Source organism: Phlebotomus argentipes, unplaced genomic scaffold, assembly GCF_947086385.1.
Source record: "Phlebotomus argentipes unplaced genomic scaffold, Phlebotomus argentipes genome assembly scaffold_4, whole genome shotgun sequence".
NCBI lineage: Eukaryota > Metazoa > Arthropoda > Insecta > Diptera > Psychodidae > Phlebotomus > Phlebotomus argentipes.
In genome coordinates, this window is record NW_026776174.1 from 8,505,575 (window position 1) to 8,531,510 (window position 25,936).

General features: G+C 43.4%; 12 protein-coding genes and 1 non-coding gene across 13 annotated transcripts; 5 read left to right on the plus strand and 8 right to left on the minus strand.

Moving 5' to 3' along the window:
* Positions 1 to 8: 8 nt before the first annotated feature.
* On the plus strand, positions 9 to 1,073 carry LOC132258397 (probable histone-lysine N-methyltransferase set-23). Its single transcript, XM_059755722.1, has 3 exons — positions 9 to 89; positions 161 to 867; positions 928 to 1,073. The coding sequence occupies exons 2-3, from the start codon at positions 195 to 197 to the stop codon at positions 1,071 to 1,073; spliced, it is 819 nt and encodes a 272-aa protein (XP_059611705.1). The 5' UTR covers positions 9 to 89; positions 161 to 194.
* Positions 1,074 to 1,142: 69 nt separating this feature from the next.
* On the plus strand, positions 1,143 to 2,269 carry LOC132258918 (BAG domain-containing protein Samui-like). The gene has a single exon (XM_059756467.1). It carries the CDS (start codon positions 1,457 to 1,459, stop codon positions 2,249 to 2,251), a length of 795 nt encoding a protein of 264 aa, XP_059612450.1. The 5' UTR covers positions 1,143 to 1,456; the 3' UTR covers positions 2,252 to 2,269.
* A 756-nt stretch (positions 2,270 to 3,025) lies between these two features.
* On the minus strand, positions 3,026 to 5,392 carry LOC132258913 (vacuolar protein sorting-associated protein 51 homolog). The gene is made up of 2 exons (XM_059756463.1): positions 5,208 to 5,392; positions 3,026 to 5,145 (listed from the first exon to the last, which is right to left on the minus strand). The coding sequence occupies exons 1-2, from the start codon at positions 5,286 to 5,288 to the stop codon at positions 3,031 to 3,033; spliced, it is 2,196 nt and encodes a 731-aa protein (XP_059612446.1). The 5' UTR covers positions 5,289 to 5,392; the 3' UTR covers positions 3,026 to 3,030.
* A 249-nt stretch (positions 5,393 to 5,641) lies between these two features.
* Positions 5,642 to 6,648, plus strand: LOC132258919 (putative OPA3-like protein CG13603). The gene is made up of 3 exons (XM_059756469.1): positions 5,642 to 5,885; positions 5,949 to 6,117; positions 6,175 to 6,648. The coding sequence occupies exons 1-3, from the start codon at positions 5,744 to 5,746 to the stop codon at positions 6,587 to 6,589; spliced, it is 726 nt and encodes a 241-aa protein (XP_059612452.1). The 5' UTR covers positions 5,642 to 5,743; the 3' UTR covers positions 6,590 to 6,648.
* An 84-nt stretch (positions 6,649 to 6,732) lies between these two features.
* Positions 6,733 to 9,118, plus strand: LOC132258914 (dipeptidyl peptidase 3). Its single transcript, XM_059756464.1, has 3 exons — positions 6,733 to 6,828; positions 6,884 to 7,169; positions 7,229 to 9,118. Exons 2-3 carry the CDS (start codon positions 6,894 to 6,896, stop codon positions 9,116 to 9,118), a joined length of 2,166 nt encoding a protein of 721 aa, XP_059612447.1. The 5' UTR covers positions 6,733 to 6,828; positions 6,884 to 6,893.
* Positions 9,119 to 9,205: 87 nt separating this feature from the next.
* LOC132258916 (beta-1,3-galactosyltransferase 5-like) lies at positions 9,206 to 10,344 on the minus strand. The gene has a single exon (XM_059756465.1). It carries the CDS (start codon positions 10,325 to 10,327, stop codon positions 9,206 to 9,208), a length of 1,122 nt encoding a protein of 373 aa, XP_059612448.1. The 5' UTR covers positions 10,328 to 10,344.
* Positions 10,345 to 10,422: 78 nt separating this feature from the next.
* LOC132258917 (retinol dehydrogenase 12-like) lies at positions 10,423 to 11,465 on the plus strand. Its single transcript, XM_059756466.1, has 2 exons — positions 10,423 to 10,720; positions 10,779 to 11,465. The coding sequence occupies exons 1-2, from the start codon at positions 10,448 to 10,450 to the stop codon at positions 11,463 to 11,465; spliced, it is 960 nt and encodes a 319-aa protein (XP_059612449.1). The 5' UTR covers positions 10,423 to 10,447.
* A 36-nt stretch (positions 11,466 to 11,501) lies between these two features.
* LOC132258920 (aprataxin-like protein) lies at positions 11,502 to 12,171 on the minus strand. The gene is made up of 2 exons (XM_059756470.1): positions 11,952 to 12,171; positions 11,502 to 11,879 (listed from the first exon to the last, which is right to left on the minus strand). The coding sequence occupies exons 1-2, from the start codon at positions 12,168 to 12,170 to the stop codon at positions 11,502 to 11,504; spliced, it is 597 nt and encodes a 198-aa protein (XP_059612453.1). The 5' UTR covers position 12,171.
* A 583-nt stretch (positions 12,172 to 12,754) lies between these two features.
* On the minus strand, positions 12,755 to 13,866 carry LOC132258413 (brain-specific serine protease 4-like). The gene is made up of 3 exons (XM_059755739.1): positions 13,586 to 13,866; positions 13,073 to 13,529; positions 12,755 to 13,012 (listed from the first exon to the last, which is right to left on the minus strand). Exons 1-3 carry the CDS (start codon positions 13,864 to 13,866, stop codon positions 12,755 to 12,757), a joined length of 996 nt encoding a protein of 331 aa, XP_059611722.1.
* Positions 13,867 to 14,256: 390 nt separating this feature from the next.
* LOC132258557 (acyl-CoA Delta-9 desaturase-like) lies at positions 14,257 to 18,028 on the minus strand. Its single transcript, XM_059755901.1, has 4 exons — positions 17,634 to 18,028; positions 16,643 to 17,044; positions 16,213 to 16,549; positions 14,257 to 15,238 (listed from the first exon to the last, which is right to left on the minus strand). Exons 2-4 carry the CDS (start codon positions 17,010 to 17,012, stop codon positions 14,365 to 14,367), a joined length of 1,581 nt encoding a protein of 526 aa, XP_059611884.1. The 5' UTR covers positions 17,013 to 17,044; positions 17,634 to 18,028; the 3' UTR covers positions 14,257 to 14,364.
* Positions 18,029 to 18,847: 819 nt separating this feature from the next.
* Positions 18,848 to 18,919, minus strand: Trnam-cau (transfer RNA methionine (anticodon CAU)). Its single transcript has one exon. It is a non-coding gene; the product is annotated as a tRNA-Met (tRNA).
* Positions 18,920 to 20,063: 1,144 nt separating this feature from the next.
* Positions 20,064 to 21,298, minus strand: LOC132258414 (prostasin-like). Its single transcript, XM_059755740.1, has 4 exons — positions 21,219 to 21,298; positions 20,955 to 21,160; positions 20,573 to 20,877; positions 20,064 to 20,384 (listed from the first exon to the last, which is right to left on the minus strand). Exons 1-4 carry the CDS (start codon positions 21,296 to 21,298, stop codon positions 20,064 to 20,066), a joined length of 912 nt encoding a protein of 303 aa, XP_059611723.1.
* A 577-nt stretch (positions 21,299 to 21,875) lies between these two features.
* LOC132258415 (trypsin-1-like) lies at positions 21,876 to 25,135 on the minus strand. The gene is made up of 5 exons (XM_059755741.1): positions 24,931 to 25,135; positions 24,695 to 24,857; positions 23,943 to 24,148; positions 22,944 to 23,158; positions 21,876 to 22,625 (listed from the first exon to the last, which is right to left on the minus strand). Exons 1-5 carry the CDS (start codon positions 25,133 to 25,135, stop codon positions 22,446 to 22,448), a joined length of 969 nt encoding a protein of 322 aa, XP_059611724.1. The 3' UTR covers positions 21,876 to 22,445.
* Positions 25,136 to 25,936: the final 801 nt, after the last annotated feature.

A 25,936-nucleotide genomic window follows, 5' to 3' on the forward strand; every position in this document is an offset into this window, starting at 1 on the left:
TACATTTCCCAATCGAATTGATGTCATTTTGTGAGCTTCCGCATTTGAGGCGAAAATGTCCTCTAAATGAGCAAAAATGAGTGAGTCAAGTAGGAAATCAGAATCTATATCAAATTCTTTATCACATAGTTCAATTAAAATACATTTTAATTGATTTTAGGGTGAATAAACACTGCCTTTCGAATTGTGAGGTTATGCTAGTGCCTGGAGATATGCTTGAATTATCCGATAACTACGAACATGCTGACCAGAAAATTGAATATCTGGTAGAGAATGAAATCTTCTATCCATCTCATATTACAAAATCCTTCGAGGACCTTAGAGAAGCATTTAATAGTCACCTTTCCTCGAGCTGCAATTGCTCAGAAGAATGCTCAACAGAATTTTGCTCTCACGGCGGATGTTATAAAGAATTCTCGTATCCAGAGAGCTCCAAGGCTGAATTAATCCTGAATGAATTTAGGAAGAACAGGGAATTCATCTATGAATGTTCACAGTTTTGTAAATGCCCTGAAACATGCAGAAATCGGCTAGTTCAATTCGGTCCGCGGCTTGATCTGGAAGTAAGAGATTGCGGGACAGAAAAAAGGCAAGGATTATTCACAAAAGCTGTAATTCCTGTTGGAGGATTTATCTGCGAATATGCTGGAGAACTTCTGACGAAGAGTGAGGCAGTCAGGAGAGATGCTATGAAGGATCCCATGAAATACCTGCTGTGTCTCAATGAAATCTCATCGGATGGTGTGAAATCTCAAACGTTCGTTGATCCTATCCGGAAAGGAAACATCGGAAGGTATCTAAATCATAGCTGTGACCCTAATTGTGAGATTATCTGTGTCAGGATTGACAATATCCTTCCAAAACTTGGTGAGTTCTTCCTCAAAACATTAAATAATATTCTGAGAAGTGCAATTTTCTTTCATTTAGGAATTTTTGCCACTCGGCAAATTGCTCCAGAGGAAGAACTGACTTTTGACTATGCTGAAGGATGCAGTCAGGCTAGTACTGGAGATAAAACCTGCCTTTGTATGTCGGAAAAGTGTAGAAAATTTCTTCCAAATACATGTTTCTAGGGAATCGTTACAATTCAAAGCTCTTTTTCGATGATGTGAAGTAAGTTGAACTCAATTGGAACTGTCATTGGAAGTGTATTTTTTTGGGGGAAAAAACTTGGTATTTTTTGCATCGATTTTCCGCTAAATAATTAACAAATTCCCCAGTCCGGTTGTTGATGCTGCATCACGAACGGAGTGTGGATTGCTGAGTGATTGAGTTCCTCACTGGCGGAGGGAAAATTCCGTGCCAATTTCGCACCATCAATGCATCACCTTTTTCACCGAGACTTCCAGTAACTTCTGCAGTCAGTTTTTCTCGTCACATCCCGCGAGGCAGTGTAGCGATTCTTGTGGCAAGAAGGTGGAGCTTGAGGGAGGAGACAAGGTAGCGCTCCCTCGCCATGTCACATCCAGTGACAACGGACACCGTAAACGGGTCGGTGAACGCCACTCCGGAACAGAGCAATCATCAGCCAAATGTGCGACACATACCGATCTTCGTTGAAGGTCGCGATGAGCCAGTGATTAACAAGAACTTTGACACCACCCCGTCGCAGAGCGCATCCGGGAGTGACAAGGGCTCACCGAATGCCAGCTTTGGCGAGCCTGGGAGTCTGTTCAGTCGCGTCAAAAGCTTCCCCGTGCGGTCCAGCTTCGACAGCGAGCTGTTCCAGAAGGCTGGCGCCAGGACCGCCTCGCCGGGACGCACAGTGCCCATCAAGGTCCACCAGCAAGCGCCTCAGCAGACATCGAGTGCCCAGCAGGCGCCAGCAAAAGCGCCAGAAGTGCCTGAATCGAAGCCCCAGTCGAATGCCAAGCCAGATTCGCGAGCGGAGGCTGCTAAACAGTTGCCTAGAGATGATCTCATCGGGAAGATCGAGAGGATCCAGAAGGACGTCCTCGCGCTGATGGACCAGGTGGAGAAGTACACGGGGACATCGCGAAGGGATAAGCAGTATCTCTACTTGGACGAGATGCTAACCCAGAACCTCCTGAAGCTCGACACAATCGACACCGATGGCCAGGAGAAGATCAAGCAGGCGCGCCGCAATGCCATCGCGTGCATCAATCAATGCATCGCTGTCCTCGAGCAGAAGACCGACGCAGCTGCCAAGAATGGCGACGCATCTGCAGCATCCCGGGAATCCGCGAAGGCGCCGAAGGAGGCAGAAAGTGAAGCTAGTCAAAGGAAGTGAACTCTGAGGACAATGAAAATACCTCTCTGAGCAATTTTCAGTATCAATTATTCCATTTTCCGCCCTAGAGGATTGGCGTCCCTATTTATATGCCCCATAAATAGGTGATTGATTGAATTTAGCAGCCAATCTGTAGAGAAATCTTATTCATCAAAAGTACTAACGAACGCTAAATTACAAATTTCTATGATAAAATAATAGAGAGCAAGAGAAGAGGATTATTCTTGCAAGAGGCTTAGTTCTCAGTCTACCAAGATTTATTCTACATTTCAGCTTAACCGAATTAACCAATAAAATGTATAGATTTTCCTTTGATCGAACTCCGATTGGCTGGGAAAAAGGAACTTCTGCGATAGATTCGAAGTGAGGTTTCGTTGCCTTTTTCCCAATCAATTTAGTGAGACAGTTGAAGAGATAAACTTTCAGAAAGGAGAGGTAATATATTTTCTTAATATTTGTTTTTTATTATTTGTGTATTTAAGTGTAATTGTTAACGAATTCTCGCAAAGTTCAAATGAAAATTCACCACAATTTTCAATCCAATTCGTGAGATTGGTTGGAATTTCCAATAGAGATTTTTCCATGATGTACAAGATAAATGTTTAAGTTCAAAGGACACGCGAAGAAATTCCTGAATGTGTAACAAGAGAAGTTTCAAGAGTTTAATATATATATGTATACTGCAATTACTATATAGATATTTTACTAAATTATTGTACATTTTGATGATCAAAGTGATACTCCTAGGAATGCCTAAATAAAGAGCCACACACACGTATTTAGCTCCTTTCGCATATTATCTCCACGGCGTTCGGCTCCATTAGAATGGGCTCCAGGCACCTGTGCACGGCAGAACCCAGAATCTCGTCCAGCAGGAAGTGCACGAGATTCTCATCTGAGACAAACTTCCACAGATTCATTTGCAAATAGTGTGCATCCACTTGGATCTGCTGCAGGCCGAATTTGCTGAATGTTCTCAGCCTCACGCACTCCAGGAGCGTCTTGAGGCTGATCTTGATGATCCCCGTGACAATGGACACCTTGGAGAACTCCACGGAACTGAAGATTTCAATGCGCTCCGTGAAGAGTCGATGAATGTTGGATGCGAAGCTGCTCTCGAGCTGTGAAGGAGTGTACGTGGACCAATTGGAGCGGAAAGGTTGCTTCGTCGCCGACATGCTGAAATGAGTCTTGCGACTGGAGTCACTAGAAGCGGCTGTTCTCGTCCCAGAATCGTACAATCCACTGAGAATCTCCTCGATGGAGTTTAATTCTTCAACGACACGCTTCATCACAGCACGCACTGACCGTGGCTCTAGGCAATTTAGCCAATCCCTTGTCTCCACGCTCTTGCGCAGCATTTGAGAGATGTTGAGTCCCTGCATTCGCACGTACGTGTCCAGGAGGGCCTGGGCGGCGTCTCGCATTTCAGCACACAACTCACTTTCGTGCGTGAGAGTGGCAGAATTCTCCGATTCAATTTCATACAAGTCATCGACGAGAGACATGAGTGAGTGGATGCCCACTTGATCCATCTCCAGGCAGGTTTTCGAGAGAACTAGCAAGAGATTTGGTGGCGAAGAGGAGTTGACACTGCAAAAGGACATCATCACCTCAATTATGTGATGAATGAAGGCCACCAGAAGATTCTCTCGTATTCCATCAACGCACAGAGATCCCTTGTAGTTACTCTTGAGATTGAATGACCATTCTGGCTGCAGGAAGACCAACAAGTCCTGCAGCACTCCCTTCACCTTCTCCACGGTGGAGAAGAACAGGTTCGAAATGAGCTCACTGAAGCTTGGCGTCGCTGAGTCACTCCTCGTTGTCACCAGAGCCAATCTCACTGAACTCATGCGGTCCCCAAAGTGCTCCTTGAGAGTTCTAAAGTGTGATTTGCAGAGTTGGTGAGCAGCATTAATCACTATTTCTATTCCTGTTTTTGTCATGTCAATCGATCGGCAGAGATTCCCCATCGCCAGTAGTCGCCGATGGAGTCTGTCCAGAGCTCTGAGCATCACCTGGGAATCCCCTCTGCCCATCTCAGCTTCCACGCGATCCTGCACAAGTGCCATGTACTTATCCATATTCTTCTGGACAAACTGATTGAGATCCTCAGTGGCGATTTCAATGAAATCATCGCGCTCCTGCTCAATCAGCCTGCTCAGGAACATGTCCTTGTATGAGCTGACAACGAGATTGAGATCTTTGAGGAAGCCATCGAGTCCCAGATCTACAAATTCTATCATATCCCGATCTGTCTGGTCTTGAAGCATCACAATCTGCTCATGCAGTCTCTGATTTGCACTCTGGAGCATTTCCTTTGCCAAATCACTAGGCTTCTCTCCCAATTGGAGGAGCAATTCCCCAGTTCTCGTCAGACTCTGAGCGCTTTGACCAGCAGCCTGGAAGTCCTTCTTCAGACGCTCTTTCATCTCTGCCACAATTTCCAGACAATCCTCTTGAATGCCCTGGAATGACGGCTGACTTCCATACTGCTCAAGCACCTTCTGGGCATGAGCATAGTCCTGCACTGCTTGCGCGTAGTTCTCCTCCTCAATCAGCGTCTTCATCTTCGCCGGGAGCGTTGACAGAAACTGCAATCGCTTCAACAAAGAGTGCTTCTCGGATAATTTGCTGAGCTGCTGACGTGTGTCTTGCAGTGTTCCTGTTATCTGCTCACTGAACACCGTGATGGAGTTCATATTGGACGCCAAAAGATTCATTTCAGTCTCCATTCGCTTAAAATCTGTTTTCATCTTCCGAATGGTGTCCGTGGCTGAGATGAACTTGTTGTAGTTCTCATACACCAGCGTTTGCATGTCGCTGTGAAGAGTCTGCGTGTCCTTCACGATGTTCGCTTCCGTGTCCATTATTTGCTTCAAGGAGCGCTCCTGCAAAAGAGTTTAAAAGACTCATGTTTAGAACTCGTCAAGAAGATATTTTGATGACGTACCTTCAGGAGTTTCTCCAAATACAAGTCAGCATCGAAGCTAGGACCGTCCATATTCAAAGGATCACTAGCTCTTTCACCCATGATCACTGTAAACCGATAATTTTCACGAAAAAACACGTCTTTCTGGGAAAAATATGGGCTTGAATTGGTCCAGAACTCTCATCCTAATATAGCCCAGAATACTAGTTGTCATATTGATATATCAATCTCTTTCGATAATCGCTCCACTTTCCGATATTTTATCAATTTTGAAAAATTACTCAATATATGGATTAATTCTTCAAAAATGTGCCATAAAGTGAAATAGAAAAATTTAACATTTCCAATATCATTAGAAAAATATGCAAATTTCTGTGAAAATCATAAAAATCTCCCACCTTTCTAAAGTCTACAATTTTCTACATCGATATGTAATCAATCGGACTGGCGTATAAAATTGGGTAATCAGCTGATATGTTGACAGTTGCATGGAAAATCCTTCTGTTTACATCACGCACATTCTCCATATCCGCGGATTTTTCACGTAATTCCCGACAATGGTTGTCGGCGCATTTCCTGCAGCAAAGCTTGGTGTTCTTTTCCTCAAGCAGATCAGCAAACCCATTGCAAACTTCATGAAGAATCAGGCGAAAAAGAGTCCCTTCTTCCGACAATACATTTGCATGCCTCCCGCTCAGCGTGAGTATTTCTGGAGCCTCAGGACGAAATCGATTCTGAATTTCTGTATTCCTCCTCGTCTAGTGTACAACTGGTGGGAGGTGCAAGCGAAGATGTGGTCTATGAATCTAGGAAAGCCGACCAACGTACAACCTCTGAACGAAGCCATGGCGATAGAATTGGGTGCAAATCTCCTCGGCGAGGTTATCATTTTCGCGATAGGGGCTGGTCTCCTCATCCTAGAATACACAAGGTAGTTCTTCTTACTTAAACTAATTGATTCACTGTCTTATTTCGTGTGGTATTCCAGACAAGTGAAGAAAGACAATACAAATCAGGAGAAAGCTCTTCAGGAGAAACTAGAATTAAATCTCAAGCTTCAGGAGCTACAATTGAGAGGAGAGAGGCAGGATGCACAGCTTCGTGAACTCACGAGAATCCTTGCGGATGTAGAATCACGAACGTGGCTGCCAAAGAAGCCTTTCAAGAAAAGCGAAAGCTCTCCTGCTTTGCAAACCAGTTGGAATCGAAAATCATCAGGCAGATTCGAAGTCGAGGATGTTAATGGAAGACTCAACCACTCTCCAGTACCAACTGGATTCATTCACAGAGCCCTGGAACTGGTAGAAGAGGAAATCTTCTCGGGGGATGAGGATGATCGAGACGAGGAAGTCAAGAAATTAGGAAGGATTTCTCAAGCTCTCGTCTACTTGCGATACCAGTAAAGTTATTGATTTGTCAGAGGGTTATTACATAGTTTTCCCGCAAAATTCAGCAATATGTATTTTCCTATTTGAAATTATTTCATCATCGATCGGATTGGTCTGGAAGGATCTGGAAAGCCCGGATTTCCAATAAGATTCTAAGGTTATGTTTTGACCGCTGACAGGCGAAGCGTCGAAAATTGGCAACATCATCGTTTTCCAAATTGGGAGTGTTTTCCAGTCTTCTGACCATATTGCAAGTAAGTGGTCACTCGAGGATATCACAGAGAGACGTATAACTCAGTAATTGTCCAGAATTTCAGTTATGATCGACAAGAAGCAGTACATTTTGCCCAACAGCCAACCCATTGGTGATCTCGAGTGCAAACAAGCGTTCCAGAATCTTACGCCGGAAGAGAAATTCTACGCTCACTTCTTCAGTCGTGCCTCGTGGAATGGGGGTCTGATCGCTCTGATTCAGACCAGTCCGGAGGCCCCACTGATTTTCTCACTGCTGCACAGGATTTTCCTCGCGGAATCCGTTGAGAGTCTCAAGGAAGCTGCATTGAAGACCGGTTCGGTCACTGAGGAGCACTTCACGGTGAGTTCTGAATAAGCATTTTCCAACCATATGATTTACTGAATTGATTGTCCACATAGGCATTCATTGTCTATTGCTGCGGCTTCTTTGGCAATGGAGGCAACTACAAGAGCATGGGAGACACCAAATTCTTGCCCAATGTCGATGAGAAGATCGTGGAGGCAATCGTTCGGTCTTCCAAGGCGTATCAGGAGGACGAGAAGACGATCGATGGTCTGTGGCAGAAGAGCAAGAAAGGAATCTTCCTACTCACGGAGCGCACAAAGAACCTTGGCTTCAAGGGTCAGGGAATCACCACGTACTTCTCGGCCAACTGCACCAAGGAGGATGCGGATTTTGTCAACGAGTGGCTGAAGGTGAAGAGAATCGAGGCCTACATCTGCAGAACCTTCAAGATCGTCAATGAGAGTGGAACTTTGTATGATATAAAGTTGGCCAGCATCGAGACTGGAGACAAGGAGGGCCTGACTCTTGCCGAGGAGGAGTTCAAAGGATGCAAATTTCGAGTGACACGTGGGGATTACAGGCAGCTGCTGAAGCTAGTGACTGCGAACCTCAAGGAGGCGCAGAAGTACGCTGCGAATGCCAATCAGCAGAAGATGATCGAGCACTACGTGCGGAGCTTTGAACAGGGCAGTCTTGAGGATCACAAGGATGGATCGAGATTCTGGATTCGCGACAAGGGACCAGTGATCGAGACGTACATTGGCTTCATCGAGACATATCGCGATCCCGCTGGCCAGAGGGGAGAATTCGAGGGATTTGTGGCGATGGTGAACAAAGAGATGTCCGCCAAATTTGGTGCCTTAGTCTCAAATGCTGAGAGCTTCCTCAACTACTTGCCTTGGGGTGAACATTTCGAGAAGGACAACTACCTGAAGCCCGATTTCACATCTCTGGACATTCTCACGTATGCCGGGAGTGGCGTTCCCGTTGGAATTAATATTCCCAACTACGACGAGATCCGCCAGAATGAGGGCTTCAAGAACGTGTCGCTGGGAAATGTGCTGGCCAACACCAACAAGACCGATGCGATTCCCTTTCTCTCCGAGGAGGATCAGGTCTTGATGAAGAAGTACAAGTCGGCGGCCTTTGAAGTGCAAGTGGGTTTGCACGAGCTTCTGGGTCATGGCAGTGGAAAACTCTTCCGCGTGAATGAGCAGGGCCACCTGAACTTCACCAAGTTGGCCGTGAAGAACCCACTGACGGGGGGCCCCATTGAGTCTTGGTACATGCCTGGGGAGACGTACGATTCCAAGTTCACCACAATGGGATCGTCGTATGAGGAGTGCCGGGCTGAGGCGGTGGGACTCTACTTGAGTCTCAACAAGGATGTTCTCAGGATTTTCGGACACGAGGGCGAGGAGGCCGAGGACATCATCTACGTGAATTGGCTGCTGCTGATCTGGGGCGGAGTTGGACTGGCCATGGAACTGTATAATCCCACCAGTAAGCAGTGGCTGCAGGCGCACTACCAGGCCAGGTTCGTGATCATGAAGGTGCTTCTCGAGGCAGGCAATGGACTGATCACGGTCGAGGAGACTGAGGCGGGAAAGAACCTCCTTCTGAAGGTGGACAGGACTAAGATCCCGACTGTCGGAAAGGAGGCCCTTCGCATCTTCCTGACCAAGTTGCAGGTCTTCAAGTCCACGGGAGACATAGACAACGCGCGCAAGATGTACGATCACTACTCAGAGGTGAGCGAAGGTGGAACCTATCCCTGGGCCAAGTGGCGCGACATTGTTCTGCTGCACAAGAAGCCACGCATGATCTATCTGCAGTCCAACACTGTGCTGGCTGAGGATGGAAGTGTGCAACTGAAGACGTACGATGCCAGCTTCGAGGGCTACATTCAGTCCTGGGTGGACAGATTCAACACCACCGAAATCGATGGTATTCTCGAGGATCTGGCGGCGGAGAATAGCCAATACTTCGCTGAGTTGCTGTAGGACTCCTCACTTTATAAAAAGCATTTTATACAGAGAAATGTATTATTTTGTTCAGGTTCTTCGGTTCTTCTGATTTTCAATAAATAATCACAGATGCAGTTCTTGGACTACTGGTGCTCCTCTGTGGCCAGGATGTGACTTGTACACTCCAACGCAGGTCTCATTGAGCTTGGCATCGCCTTCTCTCCTCGCACGGCAAGATTTGCAGTTGGACACGGAAGATGTGAATCTCACGATGAGATTCGAGTCTCCTCCGTTCGGCCCAGCCAAGTATGGACATTCCAGATTAAGCTTCTCCGCATTTCGAATGCAGCACTCAAGGAAATCGTGATTGGCTGAGAAGAGCGCATTCCTCCTGTCCAAATGCAAGGAGAGCTTCTTGCCCAAAATTCCAGTCACGAAGATGTCGTCGATCCAGAAGAAAGGAGTCTTCTGCGAGGCAATCACCAATTCCTGGGCAGTTCTCTGGTTCGTCATGTACAGCCAACCGGACAAATACTGTGGATAAATTGCATCTCTGAACTCTCGATGGCTCACGAACCACTTGCTGGGCTTCATCCGTATGGGTTTCTGGTTGCTCTGGACGTAGCCTGAGAGCAGCAATTCCCCTTCATCGTGAGAGACTCTGAACTCCTCAAGAAGACTCCTGAGCTTGGTGGAGTCAAAGACTGTGTCATCATCCATTTTCACAATGAAGGAAGCTCGGGAACAGTTCAGCGTCGCCCACTTGAGACCCATCACATGCTTATACGTCAGATTGCGATAGGCATCGACAAAGTTTCCCTGCAGAACATCCTGGAATCGTTTGTGCTCTCCCTCGATGGCAGACTGGGTGATAAATTTCTCCTGGACAGGAATTTCAGCCAGAAGGAATATCCTTATCAATCCCATCGCTTTCAGCTCATTCTGAGGAAGTGCTCTTCGGTGAGCTGACCGAAGATCATCGTGGGTCACGTAGGAGGAGACCAGAATAACTCCCAGCAAGTCTGATGGTTCATCTTGACAGATGTTCCCGGGTTCCAGATGATATGAAGCTGTTGATGCGACAAGATCCACAAGGCGATCAGTTTCTATTGAGTGCGTCAGGTGTCTGTACGAAATCTTAGGCCGGTAGATCAGTTGTCTGTTGAGATTGTAGAACAGCAGGTACACCAGGAAGAGTGCCAGAAGAATCCGGGAAGTAATCACGCAATTCAATCGAGGAAGCATTCTTCCAACTGCCACCACCAGAGGCGCTCAGGTTGTCCGAAAGTCTTCAGTCATTTGCCGTGCGTTTTCTGACCCAATTCATCTGGAATTCTTAGACGTGGAAATACTCACTCACTGGCCATGTCTCTGCTCTACATCCTCATCCCTGTGGGTGTCGGCGCCGCGTTGTACGTGATGAGGAAGTTGCGGGAGCGTCATTTCGGCTGGGTGAGGAATAATTCCAGCCTGAAGGATCGCATATTCGTGGTGACTGGCGCCAACACTGGGCTGGGCTTTGAGACCACTCGAGCCCTGGTGCATCGCCATGCCACTGTGATTATGGCTTGCAGGAACATGGAAAAGGCACAGGAGGCTATCACTGCAATCCGGAAGGAGACAGGAAATGGTTTCATGGTAAAGATGCTCTTTATAAACAAAGTTTCGTATGACTGAAGGCTCTGACTTTCCTCAGATTCCGCTGGAACTGGATTTGGCATCCTTTGACTCGATCAAGTCGTTCGCAGCGAAACTAATTGCGGATTATCCGCACTTTGACTGCCTGATCAACAATGCAGGATTGGCGCTCAGGACGGAACAGACAACGAAAGAGGGTTTAGAGATGCACTTTGGAGTCAATCATGTGGGTCACTTTCTACTCACTTCTCTCCTGAGTAAGAGGATCAAGGAGAATGCGGCGAGGGTCGTTGTGGTGTCGTCCAAGATGCATGAGAAAGTGACGGTTGATGTTCAGAGCATTGGAAATCCGATTTCTTCCTCACGCCGAGGAAATCCCAACTACAACGCCTCTAAGTTAGCCAACTTCCTATTCGCCAAGGAGTTATACAAGAAAGGCTACGACGCCCACGTACTCTGTCCTGGCCTCTGCCACACGGATTTCTTCAGGGATTACAATCCCAAGTGGTATCACTACGTGCTCTTCTCGCCAATTGCTTGGTGGTATCTGAGATCAGCTCGTCAGGGTGCCCAGAACATTATCCACTGTGCCACGGACAACGTGAATACGGAGGAGAAGAATCCAGGGAAGAACTACTTCGTAGTGAACCTCAAACAGACGAAATCCAAGGCAAGAATCCAAGAGGGGGACTCTGAAACTTTATGGAAAATCAGTGAACAAAAGGCGGGGATCAAATTTGAGTAGAATTCGCAGAATTACTTGTGTTTGTCTTCTTTTTTATCAATGGATTAAAAGGTGGTTTTTGAGATTAGGCAAATTGTCTGCCTTGTAGGAGCACTTGTGACATTGCAGATCTCTTTTGAGTAAGGCTTTAATCTCACTTTCCGGCAATCTCTGTACTCTCCCCATTGTCTCCAGCATTGTTTTGATCCTACAAGTGGGAATGAAGAAGTCCGTGGTAAAAGTGTTCCAGTGATGTTTGCTCTTTATGCAGGGTGAGATAAAATCGTCAGAAATAACGTGGAGATGCAGTCGCTTCATACTCGGCTGAGCGTGGTAACCCATCTTGAAGTCACTGAGCTTTCCTCCAATTACCTCCACTGCATTCTTTCCCATTAACTCTAGCTCCGCCAAGAGGGGTAAGTGACACTTCCTGAGCTGGAAGACACATCAACAGGTTAATTATCTTCCTAATTAAATGTCATAATGACCATAATAACTGTTTTCAACCTGGTAGATATCATCAATGCTCTCATAAGGGAGAACCAGAAAATGATGTCTTGCTTTCGGGTACTTATCACGAATAACTACAACCAAATCATTCTTTATCACAATGGAACTGGGATCTTGCATGGATTTTATCAAATTACGAGACCAATGATTCATTTTGCACTTGTTTTGCACTAATTTCACGCAAATTCCATGGGAGCGAAATGTAAACAAACACATCAGCTGTTTGTTGACACGCGGCAACCTTGACCTTCGGGAAAGCACGAGGATGTTCGAAAGCCCACCGACCATCTTCGAAAAGTACGAAGAGGACACGCCATGTTGTGTTTTTTTGTGTCCAAACACAAATTCAGCAATGGTTTTGAGATTTAAGAGTGATGTCAGTTCTGAAAAAAAGTAATAGAGATAAAACGAGAGCCGCATATGATTCTGAAAGTATTTAGACAGTAATCTTAAGTGATTATTTGCATGAAAAGGTAAAATTTTGACTATAAATCAAGCTATTGATATGCATTGGCAGATGATCTTCTCTCATCGCAGTTGCATGGCGCAATTGGTCGCGATGGCGATTTTTCAGTGAAATCCCAGCTGCAGATCCCAAAAAAAACCGGCTATTAAAATCAATCTCGCTACGCTACTTATTGGAGAAGAAGCAATTTACCAGTCATGTGAGGTACAGTGGCCTAGTTTTCAATTACACATATTTTCACCTTGCCTGCTTTGAAGGGTGAATAATTTGCATCGTACGTGCTTTTGAACAGGTAAAATGAGGGAAAAGGCAATAATTTTCTGCATAGGCATCTTTATTCAAGCAAATGAAGTCTTCGGGAAATAAACCGCTTCAGCAGAGACTTGGAAGATTCTATAGAATTGCTAGAGTGAGAATCTTGCTGAATATTCGTCTCCTCTGATCCCTCATTAGGAGTCGAATAGGTAATGTTCTTGATCCAAGGCACATGGTAGAGAACATCTGTATATATTCCTGGAATGTTTTTCTTGCCACATCCAACTCCCAATGACGTAATTCCATAAAGAGTGTACACATTTTCCTCGTTGAGGCACTGCAATGAAGATTTGCTGAGCTAACATGTGATTTCTTGGATAAATGGTAAACGATTCACCTGAAGAGGTCCTCCGCTATCTCCTTTGCAAGTATCAGTGTCAGAATTCGTACACAAGAAGTCGTCCTTTATATGGAACGGATTGTAGTGAATGTCCCTGAATGTCTTACAAGTTTTTTGATCATACATGTCGACGAGTGCTTTTTGAAGTTCACAAGGTTTGTTAAGTTCATCTTCCTTTATATATCCCATTCCCAGGATTTCTCCGTGATGTGGAAGCTGAGACTCAAGATCAGGGAGACAAATTGGGATTTTCTTTGACGTTCCCGCGAGCTTTACAACGGCAATATCATTGAGCGTGGAAGTATCAGTGAAAACATTTTCAGGATGGAATTCCGGGTGAATAATGACCCAATCTTGGTTAAACTTTTCAGTATTTTCATTTAAATCGCAAATATTGGTCACACCAAGGAGAATGACGAATTCATTCTTCCAATACGACTCGTATTCATTGAAACTGCAAGAAAAAGCACAGGTCAGAACTGACGTGAATTCTTTTCACTCACATCTCACGAGTAACAATGAGCAGCAGTCAAGACATGATGATTTGTTATCAAAGTCCCTCCACATTCTCCATACATATCCTGAGGTCTCTTTAGGAGGGCAAACCAGGGATACTCAACATCAGCTGCAAAACCACCAGCAATTCTTGGTCCAATTGTAGGTAAAACACCACAAACACTTGATGCAAAAGGATCTTCGGTTAAGGGTTCATGTGATTCTCTATGGTGGTAATTTGTGTCGTTTATAAGATTTGTAATAGAAGTGTAGTTATAATCACACGGTTCTTTCATGATCAGATTCGCAGTTATAGCGATCGAAAGGAATTTCTTAACGATACACAATAATTTGTCAAACCATATTTCTGCATATGGAAGTATAAGAACATAACAATACTTTAGAAGAATCGAAAATAATTGAGTTAAGTGGGGTGAAAGAAGTTTCATTATTTTAGAAATATGTTCTATTTTGTGATACAAGATATAAAGTAAAGGGCGTAAAGGGAAATTTGCCAAAAATAAAATACTTAATACAGAAGTAAGTAAGAAAAAGAAAGACATATTAGCTTTCAAAGTTACCGACTTACTGTTCGAGGAACTCCCTTTGCGAAATCTTTATAAACTCTCACTAATGGAAAAATGCATTTTCTGAATCTAATTTACATTTAGATTACATTGTTTAGCATATTAAATTTATTTCCCTCTTGTACATTGAATATCTTTATAATAGGAAATTAAATGTCTTAAAATTAGTGGGAAAAGTAAGTCCTTCCGTAAAATAGTTTGTCTCGCTTAAGATTCATGTGTGGAAATTGATGAGGGTTGTCTCAGGCGAATTCTCACTCCACTTCTTTCCCTCGTTTTCTTCTCCATTTCAGGATCATCTTCAATGTTGAGGGTGGACTTTGCCTGAGTTGAATGCTTTATGTTGTTATTGACATAGTTGATCACTTCATTGGTGCCATCTTCCATTTGTGACTTGTCAACAATGTATTTGGCGATGTTGAAATTTTTGAGAGCTTCTTCATCATTGCGTTTTTGCTGAAGATCTTCATTCTCTTTCTGCAGTCGATCCTCATCGAGTTCAGATTTGTCCAGCTCGTCCGAGATGAGGGCATATCCATTGGACTGCAGGGTTTTTGGCTTAGGCACGTAGAGAGATGTATAAGAAGGATTAAGTGGACTTTTCCACCAGTTTCGGAAAGTTTTCACCGCGTTTCGATCGATTTCGTTGCCATGAACATGATGTGATCCATCGCCAGTTCGCAGGACGCGATTCTTCACCATGTTTGGCGAGGCGGTCTTCCTGTCCCACACCCATCCCAGTTCAGCCAGTCGGTCGATGAAGTATCCTGTGAGATTATAGGGAGTTCCCAGTTCTGACGCTCTGTAGTCCCAGGGAAAGGCATGATGGTAGTTGTGCCATCCTTCGCCAGCAGCCAACATTCCCAGGAAAGCGCTCTCGACGGGCAGCATTGTCTTGTCGTAAGGCCGGGTGCCAAAGAGATGTGCAGCACTGTTCACCAGCCATGTGACATTGAGCTGAATGATGGTGCGCGTGAAGAAGGCCAGGAAGAGGGCTACAATTGGGTTCTCATTCCAAAATAAGATGGGAATGCTTGTTGGAAGGCACAGAGCGAAGATGGTGTAGAGGATCTTGTAGTGTCTAAGTGAAATAGAAACGACCATTAGAATTGTTTTTTGCATAAATTAGCCGTTTTTTTCGTCACGCAAACATTGATTGAGTATGTTTACTGTTGAAGACAGAATACTTGAGATATGCCAGGAAATTGTTCAATGCATCGAATGAAGATGAGTGCAAGACAATTTTAAGTATAGTGTGACGAAAATTCAATTAACACGAGACACTGGAAATGTGGTTTATGATTGAGTCATTGCAATTCTTTATAGCACTTATACAATGTAATTGGGAGATGCGTGGTGGCAAAAAAAGGTTATCAATGAGAGACTGAAGGAAATTTCAAGAATGTAAATTATATTTTAAATTAATCTCTTCACACTGTCGTGCAGCTACTGAATGCTGAAGAAATTTCTTCAACCTTCGTTCATCTCTCTGTCTCATTTCCATCGTTTATTTCTTTTTTTTTGCAATTGCAACCAGAAATTGCAACAATAATAATCTGGTTTGTGTCACGTAGACTGAACCTCGTCGGCGTGTCTTTTTTGACTGGGGGAATCTCAATTCGGTGTTTCATTTTACTCAATTACAAAGAATTTATTATTGCAAATTGGTGGGAATTGACTCAGTGAGAGCGATAAAGTGTGAGAAATCACTGATTATATATGATTTTGGGGCGATTCTTTTGAGGGACTATTTGGTTGCCCTTGGCTGGACAGTCTTGTTGTTTTGCATCTCATCACAACGATTCGGGGCAAATATGTGACGAAGGAGTTCATGATCGACTCGGAGATGTGATTTGAAGTATTGCAAAGAGTTTCCCAATTGTCCGGTGGGGCAATGAGAGAGACATCTCGCACTGTCTTCTTCGATTTTCTTTACCTTTAGTGTACTGTGTTGCGCAATGGGGCCAACCTGCACACGCGTCACTTAATTTCAAGGTGAAGAAATCTCTCTCAGGTGGCAAATTCATGGAGTGTACTTTGGGCAAATAGACTCACCGCTTCTGAAACATGATCCACGGATCTGCCTCCAGGTCAGACATGTCGATCTTCTTCCCGTACTCAATCACTTTGGGGTGCTTTCGGGACATGAGCCAGCCCACGTGGGAGAAGAAGAAGCCGCGATTGGCGTTGTGGGGATCGGCGTCGGTGTCGCTGTACTTGTGATGTTGACGGTGGTCACGAACCCACACCCACAGGCAATTCTGTCCTGCCAGGGTGTGCATGAAGAGCAGGAAGATGCGTAGCGTGATGTGGGCTTTGAAGGCTCTATGAGCCCACAATCGATGGGCGCCCATTGTTACACCTTGTCCAGACGCGTAAACGAGCCAAGCGGCTGTGGAAGACACAGAGAGAGAAAGAGAGAGTTATGATCGGATAATTTGGCGATTATTGTTACGAAAAAAAATCTCTCTGAATTTATACTCACTGTAAAGCACTGTGAGGAACCTGGCGTGGCCGAAGAGAACGAGAAGCATCCCAATGAGGGCAGCAATATGCAAAAGGAGGAATCCGATGGCGTTAAACCACACAATTTCACGCTTGAAGTTAAAATCTGTGCCAATTTCAGATGGCAATATCGGTGTATGTGATCCAATTTCTCTTATTCTTGCCACTTTTTCATCCTCATTGGCCAATTTATCACACTCAATGATCTCCTGGATTGTTTCACTGTTCATCGTTGAATCTTGTAGGTCTTCCTTGATATTATTGTGACCATTAGGGGTGGTTTTCTCCACTGAATCCAACTCCATCATCTCGCAGTATGCAAATGTGGACGATATGGCGTCAACCCCCATTTTAGTGATGGTGTTGTCTGGATTTTGCAAGCCTAAACGATCATAGAGAGATATAAACTGATGGTGTCTTTTACGTAAGATTTTGTTGGTAAAGCCACTCATTGATCTCTTAAAGCTCTAGCGAGGAGGAAAGATGCTTTGTGTGAAGTGTTCAAAGCACTTATGAAGGCACCAATAGCTGGGGGATTCTTCAACGAAAAGGCTATTGGAAATGGAAATGTGTTTAGACAACCTTGACCATTGTTGAGTTTTACCCAAGTTTGCATATCAATTGGGTCAATAGACCAAAAATTTTTCCAAGAAATATAACTGTTTTTGCAAGTCGCAAAATCCTATTTAATATGTGAAATACGTGACGGGAAATTTTGACCTGAGGAGACTTTTGGGTAAAATGGAATGGCTTTCTAAAGCAATTAAGGATGTTATGACAATGTGAAATATTTTCATAATTCACTATGGGAATGCCAGTCATTGAAATATCAATTGGGCTCTATTCGGACAATAAATATTTGTTTGAAGAGTGTGCTGAGATTGATTGAAAATGAATTCTACTATTTTGCCCTGATCGGGTAAATATTTGATCAAGAGTGGAGGGCAAAAGAAGATAAATTCACAACTCACTTTATTCCAATTTATATCGGCCAATGTGTTGGCTGTGTGATTTATTGGAAGAGGACTTAATGATTAATCAGCCAAAATTCCAATGGAGAATTCACTGACGTGAGCGCATTTATTCACACAACACTTCACTATTTGCACATAAAATCAATTGTCTTTTATCCACTGATATTTTTTCACTCTCACTGCATTGAGTATGAATGTAATCCAATGATCCTGTGGCGTCTCAAGTCAGTTCATTGATTCAAATGATCGCGCCGACTTAAAGCACCAACTTATATATGTTGGCCCAAGTGATTCTCCTACCTTCGACACTTTTCATCGACATGTGTGGTGCAAACTGAAGTTTTCGGTGAACATCCCAAGACAGTGGGCTCGGTGGGCTCGAATTTTCAAGTAATTTCCCACTCCACTTTTCACTTGGTGCAATTTTTTCCATAATTGTCTTGCTTAAACTGATCTTTTGTACTTTTAGATTGATCCTCGTGCGCATAGTTTTATTTTCGATTAACTAATACATTTATTTACGGGGAATTTTCCAACCGAAACTTCAATTTGTTTTTAAATTTTTTTAGTATGTTTCACTTCACAGTATATCAGTCCAGGAACCTTCAAACCTTCAGCTTGAATGCCTTATTCTTTCTCTAACAGCTACAATTATTCTAAAACACTGGTATGACTTTAAAATGTAATTTGGTGGTGTGCCGATGGATTTATTGCACTTCGTGTTCGACAGGTGAGGAATGGGAGGGGGGGAATAGGAGTGAAAAAAGAATGTGTGATAATAACTTACTTTATGTGGATGATTTGTGTGCATATTTTGCATGGGCAAACACTTTGTTGGATTGCATAAGGTCTCTCTTTGACTCATTAAACGTGTTAAATACAAAATTGTGAGCACACTGCAATGGAGATGATGTTTGAGAGAGATGTATGCGTCACATTTTGTACCCCACATTCATCAATGGATCGCCGTTCGTCTCTTCACGGGTCATTGAATTGTGTGCGCGACAATAGGCAAAAATGCACTTTTCTGCAACAACCTTCAAACGATTATTGCAAAAGATCTTCACACATTTTCCTTTTGACAATCTCTACGTGTAACATTTACTTATTTACTTATCAAATTGTCGCAGTTCAGAGGCATGCTTTCACACAACATCTTTTTCGGTGCAAATTATGACCTGAAAAATTTCGCGACGGTGGCAAAAAGTTGATAGCAGAGCGTAGTTTCGATCTACGGACCTCTGAGTTATGAGCCCAGCACGCTTCCACTGCGCCACTCTGCTTGTAAAATTTTAAATGCTATTTTTCTCCAGCAATTTGAGTCATCAAATTATGATTAACTCATTATGGGGAAAAAGAGCGATTTTTTAATATAAAATTTTAATGGTCTTCCTCGATCGCCACCCATCATAGAAGTCTTTTGATTAAGGGATTGCATGATCATTCTGCGCGACCTCCGAGTGAATGAAGAGACACAATTTTCTCATTATTTCACTGGGTGTCACAAGTCCACAATGGAGTCAAGAGCGCTTCATTCTTGCTACCTTAATCAAATAACAACAAAATAATGGTGTAGTTGAAAAAATTGTCTCAATTTTGCAAGCACATCTGAAAGAGCTGCCAACTGATTATTTTATTTTATATTTCTCTGCCTTACAACTCCTCCACTGTGTTGGGGCTTTCTCAAGACGAAAATTTCCAGCCGAAATTTGTCAACTCCTTCCGGAATTATTGACACTGAGGGCCACAGAGAGTGACGATGAATAGCTACAAATATTGCACAATTTTGCGAAATTTATTGTTACACTGTCAAAAGGGTAAATCTACTTTGGCTCCACATGACTGTAATCATGATTCTAGATCGTGTTTTAACTCTCTCACCTTAATATGGTCTCGCAGACGCTGGTCTTGTCTTGATTGATGATGGAGAAGTCAATATTCAATGTCATTTGGTAATTTCTCTTTAATTTCGCGATAATGAATGAAGCTTGAGTGAAAAATTCATTGAATTTAGCCGAGTGTTGTGCTCTGGAGTGGAGACGATAGTATGTGCTTCGGTGAATATTGTATTTTTTTTCACAATGTGTAGAAATTTTCCGTGGTAAGCAAAATATTTAGATCTCTCAAGGTTGGCAGAAGTTTGATGAAAAAAGATTAGACAGTGTTTGCATGCGTACGCGGATCATTTCATAGACTCTACTTGTACTTTGAAATGCACTCGAGAGACACTTCAAATGTTTGTTTAATTGAGCTCTCCCGAGGAGGAGTGCTTAACCGATTTTCTTGGGCAATTTTCCACAGAAGAAGCTGCAACGTGGTGGAAAAAAAACTGTTTATTTGCATATAATCTTCTTATTGCAGTGTTTGCGGAGAATATTTGGTCAAAATATAGTGCCGGTAGAGTCTTAATATTTATCCTAGGTGACGTTAGATTTTATGACAATACAAGGCATCTTTCGTATTAGATAGAATCCACTCGAGATGGTCGGTGATTTTGGCAAAGGTGGGAATTCCCATCAAATATGACAGGGTATCGATGAATCGTGCAGATCTTTCTTCAGGCTCCTCTGGCTCATCTATAGGAATCTCTGAGACGCCTTCGGCTGGAGGTGTCGATTGAATTAGATTCTTCGTGGTTGATTTTGAACCAATGACTTCCCCATTGCAAAGTTGTTTATTGGAGAGAATTCCAACTAATTCGTAGTATCCTTTGTGAGAAGGATAAAATATTCCTGATCCAGAATCCTTCTGCAAAGAATTTAAAGTATTCTGAGATGCTCATTTGCGCTCAATGACTTTGGAATGGTTTAGCATGCGAATTTTCAGTATGTTTTTGCATGTCATATTATAATTTGACTCTTTTCCATGGCATTTCAATATTAATTAGTTCGTGTCGTTCATATTACGCTTTTGTTACACTTGTTTAAAATGTTTACCTGACACAGATGCATATTAACAGCGCCCCCAACGCCAATACATCCTTCATTTATCCCGACAAAGGCGTTGCAGTGCTGTCCTGTGTGTATGGGAAGTCCGATTTTATGAGGAATACAGTGAGCGGCATAAACTGGAGTGGATCTCGGGAATATTGGGCTTTCGCTGATGGTAGTGCTTTGGGGATTTACAGGAGAGACTACATTCGCCACGGTAGTGGAACTCACTCCAGCCGCACTCGCAGCTGTGATCATTGGAGCTGAAAACCAGGACGCCACTGTGCCCAGTTTGCCGTCGTAGTGTGCTTCTGCAGAAGTGAGTGAATTAAGAGACTTTGCCGAAATTGAGGCGCTCAGCAAAAGAGAGAATGTGGCGGGAAAATACCTGGTGTTGGGAGGCAAATCGGTGAGATGTAACGCGTGAACGGGACAGGAACGGAGATCTTGAGGAGGGCTATATTGTTCATGCTGGTGCCGTGGTAGAAACTGGGATGAATAATTATTTCCTGCACACTGTAGATGGTTGAGGTGAATTCATTCTGACACATCAAGTGGTACCCAAGGGCCACTTTGTACATGTATGGGAAGTAGCTGAAGACGAAATGCCTTAATAGTTGACCCCTGTGACATTAAGATTTTGCAAACTCACCCAAAGAGTTGTGTGGCACTGGAAAGAATGTATCGATCATTTATGAGTGTTCCTGTTTGATGGCTCATGTCATGGTCCATTTTCATGATGAGTGCCAACCAGGGAAATTCGTGGGGTGTCAGTTCAGATCCGCCCAGAAATCTACCATTTCTATTGGGAATTCCACATTCTTATGGGACGAGAGAGAGAAAGATCTTTGAATTTCAGCGAATGAATGATTTTCTCTCACTGTACTCTCACTCCTTACTGCAAAAGTGGTGCGGTTGAATGATCCTCTTAAAAAATTTCGTAAAAATATTTGATTTCTGCAGTGAAATATGAAAGGCATCGGTGAGCAAGAGTGCGCAAATCACCAAAGATAATCCACTAAAGACACTTTTGGACATTCTGTCACGATGGAAATTCGACACAGACTGATTTTGAGTGTTGCATTGAAAAAGGAATTTTCCGCCAAATAGAAAAGAGAGCAACGGTTTATCAGAGAAAAGAGTTACCAATAAGCGGGTATTTCGTGTAATTTTTTGTGTTTTTATTTCGTAAAAAAACTGTCTCTTCATACAATTTATTTTGAAAGTGACATAACACTATTTTTTACGACTGAAAACAGGCATTTTCTTCTCATTGAGCAATATTCTCTCTCTCTCATTCTCTCCGTGTTAAAGTGTAAATTTGCAAGAGAATTGCAACATAATCTCATGAGTGGAAAGATGATATATCGTGTTAGAGATTCTCGGTGAATGGCAGATGTTTTGTCGTCTACATACATATTTCCCAAGTGCACGCACGGAAGGTACAAAAAAACAGAGGCATAAAGAAAATGCTGAAGAGATAAAAGACATAATTTTTTTGTGTAATTCTATTTACAATTCATAGTTTCTGAAAATTCCCCAAGTTCATTGCCAACATTCAGCGTGGAGTGAGACCGGTTTGCGATTCACTTCAATAGTCTCTTCAGCATTCTATATGTATGTATTATGTTTTCCATCTCCAACAGATGCTTATTCTAAATGTATCCTTCCTGTTACTCAACATCCAATTCACAGTTATAGAGTTTTCATCGAAAAGAAGAAGAATCGCTCGTGCAAAATGTGTGAGTGTGTGTGCGCGCGCGATTTTGCGTCGAAAAGTGGTTTAATATCTGGGGGACACTGCCGGGGGGCGCCCTCCGCATGAGATTTTGCATTTCAATTTTCAAAGAGCATAATTGGAGGCGGAGAGAGATGAATATTATTCATTGCAGAAACATCCGTCATATGAATTGGCTCGAATCCACTCGACGAATCTTGTTACTCTAGTATAGACGCCGGGATAGTTGGGACGGGCACATCCATTGCCCCACGACACTATTCCAATTAATTCATATCGCTTGTCCTCACGCTGCATCGCCAGAGGTCCGCCAGAGTCGCCCTGCAACGATGGAGATTCACAGTGAGTTTGTGTGATATCCGTGAGGGGGCAAGAAGTGGGTCAATAGGGAGCTCAGAGCGAACGGAATGGCGCTCGTGGTGTCCGAGTGAGGCCCTCGAGGAGGCCAAGAATGTCTCAGTTGAGGCATAAAGTATGATGAAGGGGCATTAAAAGGTCATTATAAATTCATAAAAATCCAGTTTAGCTGAGATTCCAATTCGAATTGATTGCAGACATTCTCACTATTCACAGGGGAAATGAACTGGCGAGAAGAGTGTGATGGGAATATTGTAGGTATAGAAATTGTTGACAACTCACCTGACACGAGTCTTTCTGTCCAACTCCAGGATATCCAGCGCACAGCATATTGTCAGTTATCATCTTCTTAGTGTAATTTGTCTCACTGACACATCTATCGTTGGATATAACAGGAACTTCTACTTCTTGGAGTATGCATGAGGGTTTGCCCTCTTCCTTGAGTGTTCCCCATCCCGTTGCGATGGCTTTACGTCCAATGTAGGAAGCATCACTTGCTGCAAGAACAATTTTCACTCAGCCTCAACCATATACTTATTCAAATGAAGAGTAATTCTCCACAGCAGTGGTTTATTGCACGGTGTGAAGAGGGTCTGTATGTCTCCTGATTTGAATATTCTTCCAACGTGACTGAATGGGTATTATAATTGTCTTTTGGGATGCTGACTTAACTGCTCTTGAGGTACTGTTCTCTGCTGCACCTCAGTTCACTTTCAATTTATTCTTGCGTTGAGAGTTGAGGAGGAGATGAGGAGGTGAAGTGTGTTTGTGTGTGATGTTTATAGAGGGAAAGAGAGAGAGAGAGAATGGCAATTCTGTGTTAGAATGGATATTTTCTCCGGGAACTGGATTAATTAAGTGATTTGAATCTCTCTCATCCCAATGTGATATGCACTTGGGGGAAAAAAACAGGAACGTCTCTATGGAATTTTTGCAGAAATAATGGGAGAAATGTATTGAATTATTGATGAGGATCTGACGTTATTTTATGTGAAAAGCAGTTTGTTTTGTTTGTCTTTAATACCCTCACAATAAATTGTTTAATAATCGCAGAGAATCCCGTACGATAGCGCGTGTGGGGTATTGTATTGTATGTATGTAAGTATATATAGGCGAGGAAGAAGATCGATAAAATGGAAGAAAGAAAACTCTCCCGTGTGTCGCTTTATTTGCAAATAAAATTCACGAGAGGTAGAATATTCTTTCCACAAGCTCGTCGATCTTCTTCTTCTCCTCTGTTGGATGGAAATGAGGTGAAATGTGTTTTCAGAGGCAACTTACCTTTGGGATTTGGTAAGCAAATTGGACGGATAAAGTCAGTGATGGGTACGCGATCGTTGAGGCGTAGAAGAGCAATGTCATTGTTGAAATTTGTAAAGCTGAAGTCATTCACGATGGCCCGGAGGACGAATCTCGTCTCTGGACGGTACGTTTCGTTGCAGCGATCATGTTCGCCAAAGGTGACGCGAATCATGAACCACATAAACCTGAAATTGAATATTTCCAAGTAATATTTCGTGAGATTATCTCTCGATTCTCTTTTTTCAGCTGCTTCACTCTCTTGGGGTCATTGTCAAGGTCTTGTGTGATGTCGTCGAAGTTGATCTTCTATGGATAGTGTATGTGAAATTTTATTGATTTTGATTCTTACTGATGTCGCGACTCTGTCAGCGAAGCATTTTGCCACATTTCGTGTTGTCTTGAAAGTGGAAGAGGGAGAGCAACTACTGGATTCTTGTGAATCTTTTATCTTCTGCAAATTCTTATCTTCCCATTACTTTGACCTCTCTTTCTCAGTGGCAATGTTTGCCGAAGAAGATTCAGGGTGTATTTACGGAATGAATAGAGAAAGAGAGACGAAGCCGCAGTAATTGTGTTCACCGTGACGCGAGAATGACGGTGGGTCAGAAGGAATTTTGTGGCTAGTGATTTCGGATGATGTTGTACATGGTTGAGAAAATTGAGAGGTCAATTACCCTGGATGCACCATGGCCCCGTGCGACTTTGAGTCTCTTTAGCACCTCATTTCTTACCCTTTAACACAATGTGCAGCTGTTAACACGTAGCGGTCATTGATGAGCATTCCACCGCAGTAGAAGCGATTGAAGTAACTGAGTCGCGCCATCCATGGAAACTCATTCACTCCGGCAGCTTGACCGCCAACGATGCGGGAGGCGTCATTTCGTTCACCGCATCCTTTTTGGCAAGAGAAAGATGATGGGTGTATTGGGCAAAGTGGACAGACTGCCTCAGAAGTGGCTCAACTTACTGCACTTGCAAGAACTGGGCGGGGTGTCGTGGGCGGGGGCGCGATTGGCACCATAACCGAAGAGGTTCTTCTTGAAGTCCACCTGATGGACACTCTTGTGATTGTACACGTCGTACTTGCCAGGTATCATTGAGAATCCGGTGGACATGGGACCAAAGATGGCCAGCATTGACACGATTGCGAGGGTTGCGTTTCCCGTCCACATTTTTGTACGGCGTTCAAGTCTTTTATCAAAACACTAAGACACAATTCAGAGGATGCTTCAATGATTGAACTTGTGCGAAATGGGAATAGTTACACGATATATATTTTCTATCAGTAGAATTTTCACAAGATTATCACACTCAATATCGATATTTTAGTAGAGGAAATTAACCATAATTAAATACTAAACAATACAACTGTATGCCGCGAGTGAGACTAATTACTACTGACTAAATGATCTTTTGTTCTCCGTATATTTTCAGAAGAGACACACCAAAGTGCAGGCAGAGAGAGAACACGTTTGACTCGATCGACGGTTGAAGAGGCCACTGATCGCCAAGTTTTGATCTTGTTCTTCAGCCACAGCGAAATCGCGCCCAGTGAGAAAAGTGTCTGGTTCTTGAGTGGCTTACTCTCTCACACTCTCTTGAGCGCTCTCGTGGCTCACGGTGGAGCGCAATCCCGCCAGCAATATGTTAAATTAACAGGAGAGAAACGGGTGAAGAAACATGATGATGATTTGTCTCAAGAATAACAGGCAAGACAGAAGGATTGCGGTGGTGTGTATATGGCAAAATCACGGAATGCGGAATGATTGCCATCTGAAGATTGCACTTAATGAGTGCATCAGTGGAAATTAAATGATATGTGTGTGCACTAATGATGAAGACATCAATCATCGAATTATATTGAAATCATTATGGCAAGTCAACGAATTCCCTTTCGATTGATGAAGGTGAGTGGCTCATTAACTTGGTTCTTGTGGTTTTTCACTGTGTCCGGTGGCACTGAGAGAAACTGA

Coding starts and splice junctions, on each gene's coding strand:
- LOC132258920 (XM_059756470.1), bottom strand. CDS start 12,170: ATGTGTTTGTTTACATTTCGCTCCCATGGAATTTGCGTGAAATTAGTG. Junction 11,880..11,951: donor GCATTGATGATATCTACCAG/GTTGAAAACAGT, acceptor TGTGTCTTCCAG/CTCAGGAAGTGTCACTTACC.
- LOC132258916 (XM_059756465.1), bottom strand. CDS start 10,327: ATGCTTCCTCGATTGAATTGCGTGATTACTTCCCGGATTCTTCTGGCA.
- LOC132258913 (XM_059756463.1), bottom strand. CDS start 5,288: ATGGGTGAAAGAGCTAGTGATCCTTTGAATATGGACGGTCCTAGCTTC. Junction 5,146..5,207: donor ATTTGGAGAAACTCCTGAAG/GTACGTCATCAA, acceptor ACTCTTTTGCAG/GAGCGCTCCTTGAAGCAAAT.
- LOC132258918 (XM_059756467.1), top strand. CDS start 1,457: ATGTCACATCCAGTGACAACGGACACCGTAAACGGGTCGGTGAACGCC.
- LOC132258557 (XM_059755901.1), bottom strand. CDS start 17,012: ATGGGGGTTGACGCCATATCGTCCACATTTGCATACTGCGAGATGATG. Junction 16,550..16,642: donor GTTCCTCACAGTGCTTTACA/GTGAGTATAAAT, acceptor TGTCTTCCACAG/CCGCTTGGCTCGTTTACGCG. Junction 15,239..16,212: donor TGGATCATGTTTCAGAAGCG/GTGAGTCTATTT, acceptor TATTTCACTTAG/ACACTACAAGATCCTCTACA.
- LOC132258917 (XM_059756466.1), top strand. CDS start 10,448: ATGTCTCTGCTCTACATCCTCATCCCTGTGGGTGTCGGCGCCGCGTTG. Junction 10,721..10,778: donor AGACAGGAAATGGTTTCATG/GTAAAGATGCTC, acceptor GACTTTCCTCAG/ATTCCGCTGGAACTGGATTT.
- LOC132258415 (XM_059755741.1), bottom strand. CDS start 25,135: ATGTGGACGGGAAACGCAACCCTCGCAATCGTGTCAATGCTGGCCATC. Junction 24,149..24,694: donor GCTGCACATTGTGTTAAAGG/GTAAGAAATGAG, acceptor ATTCAATTTCAG/GTTTATGTGGTTCATGATTC. Junction 23,159..23,942: donor TTGCTTACCAAATCCCAAAG/GTAAGTTGCCTC, acceptor TTGTTCTTGCAG/CAAGTGATGCTTCCTACATT.
- LOC132258413 (XM_059755739.1), bottom strand. CDS start 13,866: ATGAAAGAACCGTGTGATTATAACTACACTTCTATTACAAATCTTATA. Junction 13,530..13,585: donor ACTGCTGCTCATTGTTACTC/GTGAGATGTGAG, acceptor TTTTTCTTGCAG/TTTCAATGAATACGAGTCGT. Junction 13,013..13,072: donor ATAGCGGAGGACCTCTTCAG/GTGAATCGTTTA, acceptor TCTTCATTGCAG/TGCCTCAACGAGGAAAATGT.
- LOC132258919 (XM_059756469.1), top strand. CDS start 5,744: ATGGTTGTCGGCGCATTTCCTGCAGCAAAGCTTGGTGTTCTTTTCCTC. Junction 5,886..5,948: donor TTGCATGCCTCCCGCTCAGC/GTGAGTATTTCT, acceptor CTCCTCGTCTAG/TGTACAACTGGTGGGAGGTG. Junction 6,118..6,174: donor CTCATCCTAGAATACACAAG/GTAGTTCTTCTT, acceptor GTGGTATTCCAG/ACAAGTGAAGAAAGACAATA.
- LOC132258397 (XM_059755722.1), top strand. CDS start 195: ATGCTAGTGCCTGGAGATATGCTTGAATTATCCGATAACTACGAACAT. Junction 868..927: donor CAATATCCTTCCAAAACTTG/GTGAGTTCTTCC, acceptor TCTTTCATTTAG/GAATTTTTGCCACTCGGCAA.
- LOC132258914 (XM_059756464.1), top strand. CDS start 6,894: ATGATCGACAAGAAGCAGTACATTTTGCCCAACAGCCAACCCATTGGT. Junction 7,170..7,228: donor TCACTGAGGAGCACTTCACG/GTGAGTTCTGAA, acceptor TTGTCCACATAG/GCATTCATTGTCTATTGCTG.
- LOC132258414 (XM_059755740.1), bottom strand. CDS start 21,298: ATGGACCATGACATGAGCCATCAAACAGGAACACTCATAAATGATCGA. Junction 21,161..21,218: donor AGTGCCACACAACTCTTTGG/GTGAGTTTGCAA, acceptor TTTCGTCTTCAG/CTACTTCCCATACATGTACA. Junction 20,878..20,954: donor GATTTGCCTCCCAACACCAG/GTATTTTCCCGC, acceptor TCACTTCTGCAG/AAGCACACTACGACGGCAAA.